The sequence below is a fragment of the Anolis sagrei genome, chromosome 1 (assembly GCF_037176765.1).
Source record: "Anolis sagrei isolate rAnoSag1 chromosome 1, rAnoSag1.mat, whole genome shotgun sequence".
NCBI classification, from domain to species: domain Eukaryota; kingdom Metazoa; phylum Chordata; class Lepidosauria; order Squamata; family Dactyloidae; genus Anolis; species Anolis sagrei.
In genome coordinates, this window is record NC_090021.1 from 12,341,329 (window position 1) to 12,357,078 (window position 15,750).

Consider the following 15,750-nt stretch of genomic DNA (forward strand, 5'->3'; position numbering starts at 1 on the left):
GAACCTGCAAGGACCTGCTCTCGGTCCCGCCATCATCACAAGTACGGTTGGCGGGAATGAGAGACAGGGCCTTCTCAGTGGTGGCCCCTCGGCTATGGAACGCCCTTCCCAGGGAGATTAGATCGGCTTCCTCGCTCCTATCATTCTGGAAGAATCTTAAGACATGGCTATTTGAGCGGGCATTTGAAAATACGGAGTAACAGATATAATAATGGAATAACTATATGGCGGAGTTTTGATATTGTGTTTCGCCATTTTAATTTTTTCCTATAAAATGTGTTCTTATTTCCATAGGATGTAGAAGTACCATTGCACTTGCTTCGTTACGTTTGCCTATTTTGTGGAAAAAATGGCCTTTCCCTCATGAAGGACTGTTTTGAATATGGAACCCCTGAAACGTTGCCATTTCTCATAGCACATGCATTTATCACTGTGGTCTCCAATGTAAGTACTGAATGAAGTTCCTCTTAATGCCTTTAATCATGAATGCAATAAATGTAGACGAAACCTTGTCTTATGGCTGGGAGCTTTACTATGCTAACTTGAGTTCCATTTGTAGCTGCCACAGTCTGAAGTATTAGCCTGTGGTAAATGTCTAATACTAATTTCTGCTACTAATAATTTCACTCAAGCCGTAAAATTACTGCTTTTGATAATTGGGAATAGATAATTGGGTTTAACCCGCTGAGCCACCAGGGGGCCCGGGATGGGGTTATCCTGATCTAAAGTTTGGGAGCAGCTACTAAAAAGGCCTCTCCCGTGTTTCCACCAAAACCACCTTGAACGGGTGGTTGGACACAGAGAGAAGGCCCTCCCCAGTTGATCATAAATGTCTGACAGGTTCGTAGAAAGTAGTACAGTCCTTGGGATAACCTGGACCGGAGTCGCATAATGCTTTGTAAGTCAAAACCAGCACTTTGAATTGTGCCCGGAAACATGTTGGCAGCCAGTGGAGCTGCTGTAACATAGCAATCATCCACTCCCAGTAACCAGCCCCAGTTAGCAGTCTGGTTCAAACCAGCTGATGTTTCAGTGCACTTTTTAAAGGCAGCCTACTTAGAGTGCATTACTATAGTCCAACTGGGATGTAACCAAGGCATGTATCACCGTGGCTAGATCCGACTCTCCAGTTTTATAATGAGGTACACCAGTCGGCAGGTGATAAAAATAGAATGGACTCAAGCCTCCAAGAGCTAGCCATGACTCAGCTCGTGGAAAAGCAGTAGACATTAGCACCAGGGATTTGTAAAATGCTAAACTCAGGTATGGTTTCCAATAAGCCAAGAAGTGAATAACTGGGCGTTCCAAAGCAATGTTAGGGAGGAACAGAGGAGTGGATCTAAGGTTGTACCCCAAATCCTGTCTGATTGTGTTATAATTGTTATAACTTTAGAGTTTTTTTAATACTGGTAGCCAGATTTTTTTCATTTTCATGGTTTTAAAATCAGTGTTTAAAAACTCTAAAATTATAACAGTAAATAAGAAACAGCACTCAAACACAGGGAAACTCCAGACAAGAAACAATCAGGGACAGCTAATCACCTCTCAACAAAGGATTCCCCCAGGCAGTAACAAGCCACACCAAAAAACTGTCAGGCCATCAAATGCTAATCAAGCTGGCCAATTGAAACATCAACACCTACATCCAACATACAAGAGTTGTTTCTCTTACCCTGGACTTTCCACAGATATATAAACTCAATTTTCCTAGTTTCCAACAGACTTCACAGCCTCTTAGGATGCCTGCCATAGATGCAGGTGAAACATCAGGGGAGAATGCTTCTAGAACATGACCATACAGCCCAAAAATTTAGTGCAATATAATAATAATAATAATAATAATAATAATAATAATAATAATATCATCAGTAATAATAACAATATGATATTATACTTATATATTTATATTATATGTAATATTACTAATAATATTATGATATAGCGGTGTGGTGCAATATAGCAATGTTTAATGCTGATACTGTACTATGCAAATAATATAATATACTAGCTGTGCCCTGCCACGCGTTGCTGTGGCCTATAGTAAAACTTATCAAAGTTGAGGTAGATATCTGGACTATTATGAAAGAGAGGTACCTACCTATTCCTTCCCCCTTTCTCTCCTTTCTTCCTTCTCTACCTCTTTCTTTCTTTCCTTCTTTCACTACTTGGTTTCATCCTTCTCTCTTTCCTTCATTCCCTCCCCCTTTCTTCCTTTGCCTTTCTTCCCTCCCTGTTTGCTTCCTTCTTTTGCTTTTTATTTCCTTTTATTTCACCACCATCATAACAATAACAATAATGCAATGCATTGCCTCCGGGACCTGACACCTCTCCCATTCCCCCTAAAAGGGTCTCATAGGAATAATAGCATCATAATAATCATAGAAATAACAACCTTTACCCGCCACGCATTGCTGTGACCAACCTTCCCTCTTTCTCTCCTTCTTTCCCTCCTTCCTTCCTTCCCTCCCATCGTTCCTTCTCCTCTTCCTTCTCTATCTCCTTCCTTCCCCCTTTTTCTTTCTCTTCTGGCCTCTTTCCTTCCTTCTCTCTTTCCTTCTTTCCTTCCCTCCCTCTTTCTCTACATCTTCCCCCTTCCTTCACTCCCTCTTTCCTTCCTTCATTCCCTTTTTTCTTTCCTTCTCTCCTTCCTTCCTTCCCCTTTTTCTTTCTCTTCTGGTCTCTTTTCTTCCTTCTCTCTTTTCTTCTTTCCTTCCCTCCCTCTTTCTCTACATCTTCCCCCTTCCTTCACTCCCTCTTTCCTTCTTTCATTCCCTTTTTTCTTTCCTTCTCTCCTTCCTTCCTTCCCCCTTTTTCTTTCCCTCCCTCTGTCTCTCATTTCTTCCTTCTCTACCTCTTTCCTTCCTTCCCCCTTTTTCTTTCTCTTCTGCTGTCTCTCTTTTCTTTCCTTCCATCTTTCCTTTTCTTTCCTTTTCTTCTTCCTTCTTTCTCTAACTTTCCTTCCTTCCGCCTTTTCTTTATCTCCCTTTCTCTTTCTTCCTTCTTTCCTTCCTTCCTGTCTTTCCTGGATTTTGACAGGGCGGGAAGGGGTTCGGTGGGGTTTGGAGGTGGCGTGAAGTAAAAGGAGGTAAGATTGGGGCAGGCGAGTGATGGAGCGTGAGGTTGTGTGTGTGTGTGCGGCAGCGGGGGGAGTGATGGAGCGTGGGGTTGCGTGTGTGCGTGCGGCAGCGGGGGGGGAGTGGGGTTGCGCGTGTGTGTGTGGCGGTGGGGGAGTGATGGAGCGTGGGGTTGCGTGTGTGTGTGCGGCGGGGGGAGTGATGGAGCGTGGGGTTGTGTGTGTGCGTGCGGCGGGGGTGTGTGTGTGCGGGAAGCGGCGCAACGGGGCTTGGAGTGGGCATGGCTTCCGCAGAGGGAACTGTGTGCGCGCGCCAGGGAACTTGCGGCTGGGCACCAATGCGCATGCTCAGTTGTTTTGCCATTTTGTGAGTGTGTTGTTGTGTTGTTTTTCATTTTGAGTAGATATGTTTGTACCTTATGGGTTGTGTTATGGGCATGGGAATTTTGGTTAAGTTTCGTTGGGGGGTTTGTGAGTTTTGTTGTTTTGCCGTTTTGTGAGTGTGTTGTTGTGTTGTTTTTCATTTTGATTAGTTATGTTTGTACCTTGTGGGTTGTGTTATGGGCATGGCAATTTTGGTTAAGTTTCGTTGGGGTTTTTTGAGTTTTGTTGTTTTGCCGTTTTGTGAGTGTGTTGTTGTGTTGTTTTTCATTTTGAGTAGATATGTTTGTACCTTGTGGGTTGTGTTATGGGCATGGCAATTTTGGTTAAGTTTCGTTGGTTTTTTTTTAGTTTTGTTGTTTTGCCGTTTTGTGAGTGTGTTGTTGTGTTGTTTTTCATTTTGAGTAGATATGTTTGTACCTTGTGGGTTGTGTTATAGGCATGGCAATTTTGGTTAAGTTTCGTTGGGGTTTTTTGAGTTTTTTTGTTTTGCCGTTTTGTGAGTGTGTTGTTGTGTTGTTTTTCATTTTGATTAGTTATGTTTATACCTTGTGGGTTGTGTTATGGGCATGGCAATTTTGGTTAAGTTTCGTTGGTTTTTTTTTTAGTTTTGTTGTTTTGCCGTTTTGTGAGTGTGTTGTTGTGTTGTTTTTCATTTTGAGTAGATATGTTTGTACCTTGTGGGTTGTGTTATAGGCATGGCAATTTTGGTTAAGTTTCGTTGGGTTTTTTTGAGTTTTGTTGTTTTGCCGTTTTGTGAGTGTGTTGTTGTGTTGTTTTTCATTTTGAGTAGATATGTTTGTACCTTGTGGGTTGTGTTATGGGCATGGCAATTTTGGTACAGTTTCGTTGGGGGGTTTTTGAGTTTTGTTTCCTCGTTGGATGCCCCTAACAAATTTATATATATAGATGTAATATATACCTTGTAAGCCGCTCTGGGTCCCCTTCAGGATGAGAAGGGCGGCATATAAATGTTGTAAATAAATAATGCTTCTAGAACATGGCCATACAGCCCAAAAAACCTACAACAACCCAAAAATCTTTATTACGCTCATAGACCAGCATAAGGAGAGTGAAGTACAAACCTACAGAACCTTTAATCATAACTTAGGGACTGCCTGTATAAGTTTGATTTTTTTATTTTAGCATACATTTTCTGAGTTATATTTAATCCAACCACGACGTATTAGAAAAACCCAACTTTGTTATTATAGTGTCACACCTGAGGTACTCATTTTTTATATTTCCCTATAATGTATGTGTTAAAACTATCAGTGACCATCAGAGTACTGCAGGCTGTCTTTCCTCACGACTCTGAAGGATGCTCATGGAAACTTTAGGCTCAGATGTTGGCGCAAATAATATTTCAGGTTTTTTCGCTGCCGTATGTGATAATACTGGGTTTTTCACTTTATAGCAGCAGTATGTAGATATGATTCACCTCAATATTAGGAAGAACTTCCTGTCAGTAACAGCTGTTCAATATGCTGCCTGGAAGTGTGGTGGAGTCTCCTCTGGAAGCTTTAAAGCAGAGGTTGGGCGGGCATCTGTAGGGGATGCTTTGATTGTGTATTCCTGCCTGGCAGAAAGGAGTTGGACTGGATGGCCTTTGTGGTCTTTTCCAATTCTGTGATTGTATGATTCTTCTCTAGAAATCCTATTCATTTTTGGCATAGTGTAAATATGCGCCAGTCTTGTTACAGTGGTGCATGATATTGTACTTAGCCTTTGGAAAAGTTCAACTCCATGTCTACTGAGTCAAATGTGTGAGATGGGTCCTTATTGTGTTCTTGCAGAATGATTGGCTGCACTCAGAACACACTTGTAAACTTCTGAGAAAGCATAGCCCTTTGTATAATGCATTTTGACAGACATGTCGTATCCTAGCATTTTTATTTATTTGCTTGTATGACATTTTAAATACTCCTGCTTTAATTTTTGTTTTCTATAGATCAGAATATGGCTGCACATCCCTGCTGTTATGCAACACATAATACCGTTTAGGACCTATGTTATAAGGTATGTTCTGCAGATCACTTGCAATTCTTGGTACTGCTTTCTCAAAATCTGCTGACGGTTTCAAATCACTCAGATAGCCTGCTTAGCATGACAGTCAACCAAGGCTTATAGCCAAACAGTAGTGCTTGCAATAATTTAATTGCTATGATAGGAGTAAGATTGGCGGCATCAATATTATTAATTGGTTGGATGTTTAGTTTCTAACCATGAGTTTATGCAGATTCATATTCAATTTACTGCGTCCTTTTCTGTTTTATTCCACGTGTGTTGATAGTGCTATGATAAAGAATAATATTTTGTATCTGTATGTATGTACTAATAAAAATATTTTTACAGATCCTTTAAAGCATAGTCAATGAATACAGTGAATTGTCTCTTTCCTGCTGTAATATTTAGGAAAACCTTGGCAATTGCTGAATGTTATATCTTAAGACAAAAATAATTGTCTGAAGTTGAGAACAATAGATAAAGCCGTGGAAGCAGTATATGCCAGTATATTTGCTAGTGTACTAATTGATTAGACTGGATGGAAAAGGCCGAGCCCATGAAATATATTTGAAAAAAATGATCTCAGTTATGAGATTGATATCAGACACTTCCTATGCCCTCTTCCAATTGCAATAATCATTATTTATAGATTTATTTCAGGAGGACCAGAACTGCCTCACTGGTGGTAGTTGTTTTGTTAAGGTTTCTATGATTTTTGTAATGATGATGATGATCTGGCAAAAATTAAACTAACTTTCCTGGCAATAATTTGAACATCTTTTTTTCATAGATATTTATGTAAGCTGTCAGACCAGGAGTTAAGACAGAGCGCAGCTCGTAATATGGCAGACTTAATGTGGAGCACAGTAAAGGAGCCGTTGGATACAGCCTTGTGTTTTGATAAAGAGAGTCTCGATCTTGCATTTAAGTACTTTATGTCACCAACTTTAACCATGAGATTGGCCGGACTCAGTCAAATAACAGTAAGACTCTTTAAAGAAATACTATATTGTGTGCACACTTATTTTTTTCTATTGTCTGAGAATCATAGAATCAATCTTAGGCTTGATGTACATGTGTATAAGATTGAGGTGGTAGAGTTCCATGACAGGAAATTAAACTGTAAGACTTCAGTCTGCCTGATATCTATAAATGCTCCTCTACACAAAGAGCTTATTGGAGAGGAGCAGTTGTTTTTGAGGACATGGGAGAAGTCAGAAGTGCTATGGTACATGCTATCTCTAGCAATTAGTATATGAATGCTTTATATGATAATTATAAGATTCATAAAATGTCTTAGAACAGTGGTTCCCAATTGTTTTTGACCAGGGACCACTCTCCAACACCAGTAACAAAAGGGTTACGAATCTGTTTTTGGTCAACTTTAGATTCAGTTTGGTTATTTGGGGTGCTGATTCACAAAATTGCATTGGCTCCAGTTTCTGATTCAGAACATATGCCATCCAGTAGTCGCCATCTGCTTTCCCACAGAAAACCATATTTAATAAGCTTTGGCAGTTGCCAGTTTCTTTTGTTGCAACGGTTTAGTAACGGTGAGACCACAGACCATATTTTAGTGGACCACAGGTTGGGAAACACTGTCTTAGAGTAATAGTTTTTGTACAGAGAATGCCAATCATATTTATTTATTTATTTATTTATTTATTTATTTATTTATTTATTTACCCTATTTATACCCCACCTTTCTCTACCCCAAGGGGGACTCAAGGCAGCTTACATATGGCAATTATTCAATGTCTTAAACAAATACAACATTAAGCTTAAAATCCATTGAATTAAAACTAATACATATTAAAAAATTTAAAATACATTCAATATTAAAATCGCGCCATCCAAAAATCATAGTCTGAGACCGTTCTGTATTTATTGCACATATTCCAATTATATTATATTATTCTACTGTTTCTTCGAAGGCCTGGTCCCAGAGCCAGGTTTTTACTCCTCTACTAAACACCAGGAGGGAAGGGGCTGATCTAATGTCTCTAGTAGGCCTGTTCAATGCGTGGTTCTAAATGGTTCTAAAGTACTTACAAAACTAAAGTTCTGGTTGTAAAAATTTCAGAACTCTTTCAAAATTTAATTATTATTTCATTATTGGTGATTTTTATGGCAGAACCAATTAGGAACTGCCATTTATAATGAAATTTTGAGAGTTTTGTTAGAATTCTGAAATTTTCACCACCAGAACTTTAGTTTTGTAAGTACTTTAGAACCATTTAGAACCATGTATTGAATAGGCCTAGTCTCTAGGGAGGAAGTTCCACAGCCGAGGGGCCATCACTGAGAAGGCCCTGTCTCTCGCTCCCACCAGTCGCACTTGCAAAGAAGGTGGGACTGAGAGCAGCGCCTCCCCAGAAGATCTTAATCTCCGAGGTGGTTCATAGAGGGAGATACATTTGAACAGGTAAACTGGGCTGGAACCGTTTAGGGCTTTATAGACTAAAGCCAGCACTTTGAATTGTGCTCTGTAGCAGGCTGGCAGCCAGTGGAGCTGACGTAACAGGGGGGTTGTATGCTTTTTAAATTTGGGAACCAGTTACACAACACACATAAAATCAAGGACTTAAAAAATTCTGAAATCAAATAGGCAATAGCTGAATGCTCGAATAATTCTTCATTAATGTTCATACTTCTGAAATGTATTAAGCCAGGTGGATAACTGTTGTAGTTAGGTACAAGAGTCACTGATAATAATAATAATCTAGTACTGTTCCTTGATTCCTTCCAGTGCAAATTTCACAAAGTCAGTTCAAACAAATGAAAATCAGACCCAAGATATTTTAAATTAACCCTCTATAACAGAGATTTTCCTCTGGCTTTGGTAATGCTGTAGGATATCAGGCAGATAATTGCATTTTGGATGTTGATTTTCCCTTATGATAGGCCAATTAATCTACCCTCAGGAAAAAAAGGTATCATCCCTTTGATCGCACCATCTTAATTACATGTACATAAACTAGAAAAAATGTAGGAGAGAGAAGACGTAGTGTTGCATGATTTTGCTATTTTAAGACATAAAAGTAATTTTGCAAATAGTGATTCAGGGAGCGATATCTCATCCTGTTTTGTTGCACATCTGGATGCTTTCTCTTTCACCCCACATTTGCTTACCATGGCCAAACAATCCAGTATTACAGTTTTGACTGTTGATATGAGTGCAATCCTCCCTCATTGTAGTCCCAGAGTCAGAAACACAGCTGTATATTAGCTGCTTGTTTGGGAAAGTTGTGTAGGCATGGGTTCATGCATGCAGATGGATTGCCTTTTGCGACCTAAACATGCGAAACATGAAATACTTGATTTGCAAAGGCATCATCATACACCACTTCCTGGTGGAATTGACAGATACGGCTTGGTTTTCTCTTCTGTTTTGCCCCTTCCCTACTCTGTGTTCTGCTTGCTGGAGAAAAAACACTCCAGTAGTTGATAGAAGAGCTATACTTGGGAAACGAAGCCTTTCATCCCAAGCATCATATGGATAACCTAGATTTTAGCTTTCAGTCTGTAACAGTCAGTGCAATTTATCTGCCATTTGGTATGGCCACATGAACAGGATTTATCCTGGTATTTATTTATTCATTTATTTATCGTGTCAGGGGCAACCAGACAATTGTATTACATTTCTAACAGAACAAAACAAACAAACAGACGAAACACAAAATTTGCAAGCTTGGTAGTTGATTAAATGTCCTTTGACCAGTATCTGGCCACTTGGAGTGCCTCTGGTGTTGCTGCAAGAAGGTCCTCCATTGTGCATGTGGCAGGGCTCAGATTGCATTGGTCAGTGGTCAGTGGTTTGCTCTTCTCTACACTCGCATGTCATGGATTCCAGGTGGTCAGTGGTCAGTGGTTTGCTCTTCTCTACACTCACATGTCGTGGATTCCACTTTGTGGCCCCATTTCTTAAGGTTGGCTCTGCATCTCGTGGTGCCAGAGCGCAGTCTGTTCAGCGCCTTCCAAGCCGCCAGGTCTTCTGTGTGCCCAGGGGGGAGTCTCTCATTTGATATCAGCCATTGATTGAGGTTCTGGGTTTGAGCCTGCCACTTTTGGACTCTCGCTTGCTGGGGTGTTCCAGCGAGTATCTCTGTAGATCTTAGAAAACTATTTCTTGATTTAAGTCGTTGACATGCTGGCTGATACCCAAACAGGGGGTGGGCTGGAGATGTCACTGCCTTGGTCCTTTCACTATTTATCCTGGTATAGTCTGGTGTTGAATGTAAGATAAATAGCATAAGATTTAATTTAGGTAGTTTGCTCTGTGAGAATGTGAGTCTATATCAGACGGGATATTTAACGAACAGGCTACAATCTGGGATAAATGCCAGATGCTCTGGAATACAGACAAAGATAAGAAATACCTCTAAGGCTGTACACAAGAGAGAATGGCAGTCTGACTAGCCTGACCTGGCAATGAACTTCCTCACTGATGTACTAATTGAGGCAAGTAGGCAAGATCCACCTTATACTTACCCCTAGGTAGAGTTAGTGATAAGAGGTGCAAAGCACAGGTAGTAAAACCCTTTGATATGGTTTGTGTTGATGGTTTGTATGGAGAGGATAAAAAGAAGTGGGAAAACACCTATTATCAGACTGTTTTATGACAAGTCTCCAATGCAGAAAATGCATTGATGCGCTGACTAAAATTCCAGTTTATATTAGTAAGGCTATACTAAGAATATCTGTATTCTGTTAAGATTTAACTAGGAAAATGTTATTCAAGTAGCCTTTAAATAACTGTACTGTCACATATACCTTTTAAAAATGTATTATTACCTGCCTTGAATTTCTAAATTGGGAGAAAGGTGGAATAAAAATGAAGTAAATAAATAAAATAGTTTTTAAAATGTGTAGTTCTTCAAACAACTGACAATGTATACCTGAATAGGCGACGTTATGTTAGTTACAAGTATGTGGGTTGCTGTGAGTTTTCCTGGCTGTATGGCCATGTTTTAGAAGCATTTTCTCCTGATGTTTCGCACACATCCTCAGAGGTTGTGAGGTCTGTTGGAAACTAGGCAAGTGAGGTTTATATATCTGTGGAATGTCCAGGGTGGGAGAAATAATTTGTCTTCTTGAGGCAAGTGTGAATAGGCCACCTTGATTTGCATGGAATGGCCTTGCAGCTTCAAAGTCTCAAAGATTGTTTTAAACTTTAAAGAAAATTAATCAAAAGCCGTCGATAATATTGAGTGACGAACACCATTTCCGTTACTGTTCTATAATAGCTAATATCAAACACTGATTTACGTGGGATTCTTTTGATTTTTAAAGCTGAATCTGAAATGGTTTTTTTCTTTTTTTGTAATTGCAGAACCAACTCCACACCTTCAATGATGTTTGTAATAATGAATCTTTAGTTTCAGACACAGAAACGTAAGTAAGCTTGTTGTTTTGTGTGCTTTCATTTAATTTCTTGTCTTTGCAGTCAATGTACCTCTTTGCTCTAAATTTTGAACTTTTTATGTATTTGTTTTACATTTATTTCAGTATTATATCCCAAATGTGTCACTAGAAAAGACTTGATGTGCAGGGAAGAGAAACTACTCTTGTCTTCTTATGGGAATAAAGTTTGATAGATCATCAGTTACTTGAATCCATGTTCTCAAAAAAAGTTGCTATGCAAGTTACTGTTATTTGTTACCCTCGTAAAGAAGATACAAATGTCTATTTGAGGTTAATTTGAAGCTCTTCCAGTTACTCCTTAAAGATAGCAGCTTCTTTTTATTTTTACGGTAATGTGTATAAATCCCCTTGAATTCCTACTCCTACTGGCATTGTAAAATATCAGAGTAGTAGAGAATTAGAGATTTAAAATAGCAGTCCTTCTAATTTTAACTCATGTAGCTATTCTTGACTTAGAACTGGCACTATTTCCAATGATAGTAAAGCTTACTTAGTGCACATGCAATTGTTTCTAGAACAGAAATTGTTGTATTTTAGGCAGGCACAAACTAAAAAAAAAATCCCATTGGTCACCATATTTTTCTTGGTATTTATCATTCCAATTTATTTCCCATCTTTGAAAACAGAGTATCAAAAGCAGTTCCATATTGTACCATGCTGAAACTAGTCACAAAATGGTTGATCAGGAGGCAGTTGGTTAAAAAATGGTGGTTTGTAGGATGGATTCATTCACTACCTTTCTACTGTATGCAGTGCGTCTGTATAGGAAAGAAATAATAATAATACTGAGTTGCTCTAAAATAGGGAGTCTATTGTTTATTCGTTCAGTCGCTTCTGACTCTTCGTGACCTCCTGGACCAGTCCACACCAGAGCTCCATGTCGGCTGTGGCCACCCCCAGCTCCTTCAAGATCAAGCCAGTCACTTCAAGGATACGATCCATCCATCTTGCCTTTGGACATTCCCTCTTCCTTTTTCCTTCCATTTTCCTCAGCATCATTATCTTCTCCAAGCTGTCCAGACTTCTCATTATGTGGCCAAAGTACTTCATCTTTGCCTCAAATATCCTTCTCTCCAGTGAGCAGTCAGGCATTATTTCTTGGAATATGGACTGGTCTGATCTTCTTGCGGTCCAAGTGACTCAAAATTTTTCTCCAACACCACAGTTCAAAAATATCTCTCTTTCTTTGCTCAGCTGTCCTTATGGTCCAGCTCTCATATCCATAGGTTGCTACAGGGAATACCATTGCTTTAACTATGCAGATCTTCGTTGCCAGTGCGATGTCTCCACTCTTCATGACTTTATCGAGATTGGTCATTTCTCTCCTCCCAAGAAGGAAATGTCTTCTGATTTCCTGGCTGCAGTCTGCATCTGTTATCTCCATGCCTAGAAATACAAAGTCTATCATGGCCTCCACGTTTTCTCCCTCTATTTGCCAGTTATCAATCTGTCTTGTTGCCATAATCTTGGTTTTTGTGATGCTTAACTGCAACCCAACTTTTGCACTTTCTTCTTTCACCTTGATTAGAAGGCTCCTCAGCTCCTCCTCACTTTCGACCATCAAAGTGGTATCATCTGCATATCTAAGGTTGTTAATGTTTAACTCCAGCCTTGGATTGGTCAAGCCCCGCACGTCTCATGATGTGTTCTGCATACAAGTTGGATAGGTTGGGTGAGAGTAGACAGCCCTGCCTTACTCCTTTCCCAATCTTGAACCAGTCTGTTGCTCCGTGGTCTGTTCTTACTGTTGCTACTTGGTCTTGTTGTGGGGAGTCTTAAAAAAAATCTAAAAATACATTACGTTGTTGTCTTATTGAATTGTAGAATCATAAAGTTCAATGGTGACCACAAGGGCCATTCAGTCTGACCGTTTGCTATGCAGGGACACATAATCAAAGCACTATTGACAGATGGCCATCCTGCCTCTGCTTAAAAATCTTCAGAGAAGAAGAGTCCACCACATTCCCGGGAAGCATACTCCACTGCTGAACAGCTCTTTCCATCAGGAAGTTTTTCCTGATGTTTAGGTGGGATTTCTTTTCCTGCAAATTGTGTCCTAGTCTCTGGAGCAGCAGGAAAAAAAGCAGGAAAAATATCCTTTCAGATATTTCATCATGTCAATCTCAGCCTTCTTTTCTCCAAGCTAAACACACCCAGCTAAACACAAATCATTCCTCACAGTGCTTGGCTTCCAAACCTTTAATAATTTGGGGGCCGTCCACACGGCCCTTATCCCATAATATCAAGGCAGAAAATTCCACAATATCTGCTTTGAACTGGGTTATCTGAGTCCATACTCAGATAATGTGGGATTTCCTGCCTTGATATCCTGGGATATAGGGCTGTGTGGAAGGGCCCTTGGTCATTGGATTGTGGTGACCAAAACTCAACACAGGATTATTCCAGGTGAGGCCTGACCAAATTAGAATAGACTTCATTCAATCTAGGCACTATACTCCAGTTCATGCAGCCTAGAATCACATTGGCTTTTTATAACTGCTGCATCACACTCTTGACTCATACTCAGCTTGTGGTCTACTGAGACTCCTAGGTCCTTTTCACATGGACTCTTTCCAAGCCAGATGTCACCCATCCTGTTTCTGTGCCTTTCATTTTTATTGCTGTGGTATGATAATGTACATTTCTCCCTGTTGAAATTCATTTTGTTAGGTGGAATAAATAAATCACTTTATAGTCCTATGTTCCAGATGAGGAAAGCAATAAAGTAAGATTTAGTCTTGGCTTTAGTTTTATTCTTTTATGCCAAACCATGTTATTTATTGAAAGTGTTCAGAATTACTGGCCGCCTTTTTTCTTGCTTTGCTGTGCAGAGATGCAGAAAATATATTAAATGACAAAGTCAGGCTACTGTTGCTGTTGTTGATGGTGGAACGAACCATTAGTTACAAGTTTATTTATGAGGGTACAAGGATATTTTAGATGCAGAACAGGATCTAAATGCCCTAAAGCAATGGTTCGCAACTTGTGTGTCCCCAGACGTTTTGGCCTTCAACAGCTGGTAAATGTGCTGGGATTTCTGGGAGTTGTAGGCCAAAACACTTGGGGACCCACTGGTTGAGATCCACTGCCCTAAAGGCTTCTGATCCTGTCTGATCTTGGAAGTTAAGCAGGGTCAACCCTGGTTACTACTTGGCTGGGGACCACCAATAAATACTACATGCTGTAGGCTGTATTTCAGAGGAAAGAACTCTAAGCATTCCTTGCCTAATAAAGTTGCCATAATTCAACAGGCGACTTGAAAGCATACACACACAAATGGCACAGAACAAGGATCAAAGTCTCACTCATTAGTGTGGCAAAATTGAAATTGCAGAAATCATAACTTTTAAATGCATTTCTTGTGGTCACTATTAAAATATTGAGTAAAAAACCAGAAATACAAAAACTTCTAAGGAGCTTAAACAGAAGCACTTTTCATAAAGTTGTAGTTAATACTATAACTATTTATCAGATTTTTTCACAGCTATTTACTCAAAATGTATAGACCTACATTACAGTTATAACAGTAACAACAGCCATTACCACTTAGTGAACTGTTGTGTGTTAATAAATGCATTTTTGGAGAACTGCTGAAAATATACCTGTCAGCATTGCTGTTGCTCATATAATTCTCATGTTTATGTACCAGGGGTTTCAGAAACATAACACACTGTAAATCTATAAAGATGCTTATGCTTCTGTTTCCTTTACATAGTTCCATTGCAAAAGAGCTTGCAGACTGGCTGATCAACAACAATGTGGTAGAACATATTTTTGGACCAAATTTACATATTGAGGTAGGTTTAACATAAAGTAGGCTTTTCTTTATTTATTGTAAAGTTCAATTCATAATGTACTAATATTGTCTTTATATTTCCCAGATCATTAAACAGTGCCAAGTGATTCTTAATTTTCTTGCTGCTGAAGGACGGCTTAGTACACAGCATATAGACTGCATTTGGGCTGCAGCACAGGTAAACCTTTTTTTTAGAGAAGGAGCAAAATATGGCCTGGTTCAGGCATCATAGTAAAAACCAAGAATGACCCCTGTTCTTCACTCAAGTTTGTACGAATGAGAGTTTTCAGATACAGTTTCCCATTATATCCAGTGTATTGACCATGTGCTTAGGTTATTGCTTAGAGTTTGCTTTATTGTTAAGCTTTGGGAAATTTCATTTATTTTGATATGACCATTAATAAACTAGGGCCTGAAATCACATTTTTGAAATAAATACAACTGGAAGAAACTATGCTTTATTGAGTTTAAATTGAAAATTGAAAGTTGAAAAGCTGGCAAACTTATTTCTTTGTGTGCAGAAGGGAAAAAGAGATGGGTAGAGAAGCACACCAACTTGAGACTTACTGTCGCTTGTTTTTGTAGCACTAAGCCATGAATAAGCAGAAGGTTTCTCAGGATTTTGCAGTCCAAATTATTTAGCAGCATCTAAATGTTATTTGACATTTAAAGGATGAAAGTTTGTTATGATCTGGTGTCATTTTGGGAGTGGAAAGACTTTGGACTGTTTTTAGTGCTAGCACTCCAAAACAACAACCAGTATTCTTCAGTTATAAATGTATATATTTTACAACAAACTCCCAATTGATTGGGAATGCTACAAAAAGGCAAAACACAAGAATAGATTCCATGGTATGAAATCCGACAACCGCTTTGCTAAATATCTTAAGATTTTCCTCTCAACCAGGTCTTAGTGTCCTGTATGTCTTAGACTATTTTACGGGCTATCTTATTAGCAATTTTGGCTTTGAATCACCATCATGATCATTTTTGTAGATGAGAAAATAACTCAGCCTGTGCTAGGGGGAAGTGTAATTTGCACAAAATCTGCTGTTAGATTCTACAGCAT

General features: G+C 39.3%; 1 protein-coding gene across 1 annotated transcript in view; it reads left to right on the plus strand.

Annotated features, from left to right (window-relative positions):
• The window catches only part of USP34 (ubiquitin specific peptidase 34), a 180,741-nt gene that overhangs the window by 39,916 nt on the left and 125,075 nt on the right, over window positions 1-15,750 (plus strand). Inside the window, exons 5-10 of the mRNA XM_067462788.1 lie at window positions 295-444; window positions 5,406-5,473; window positions 6,252-6,444; window positions 10,794-10,855; window positions 14,601-14,682; window positions 14,767-14,859. Coding sequence (XP_067318889.1) covers window positions 295-444; window positions 5,406-5,473; window positions 6,252-6,444; window positions 10,794-10,855; window positions 14,601-14,682; window positions 14,767-14,859 — 648 coding nt within the window. The remainder of the gene's footprint in view (window positions 1-294; window positions 445-5,405; window positions 5,474-6,251; window positions 6,445-10,793; window positions 10,856-14,600; window positions 14,683-14,766; window positions 14,860-15,750) is intronic.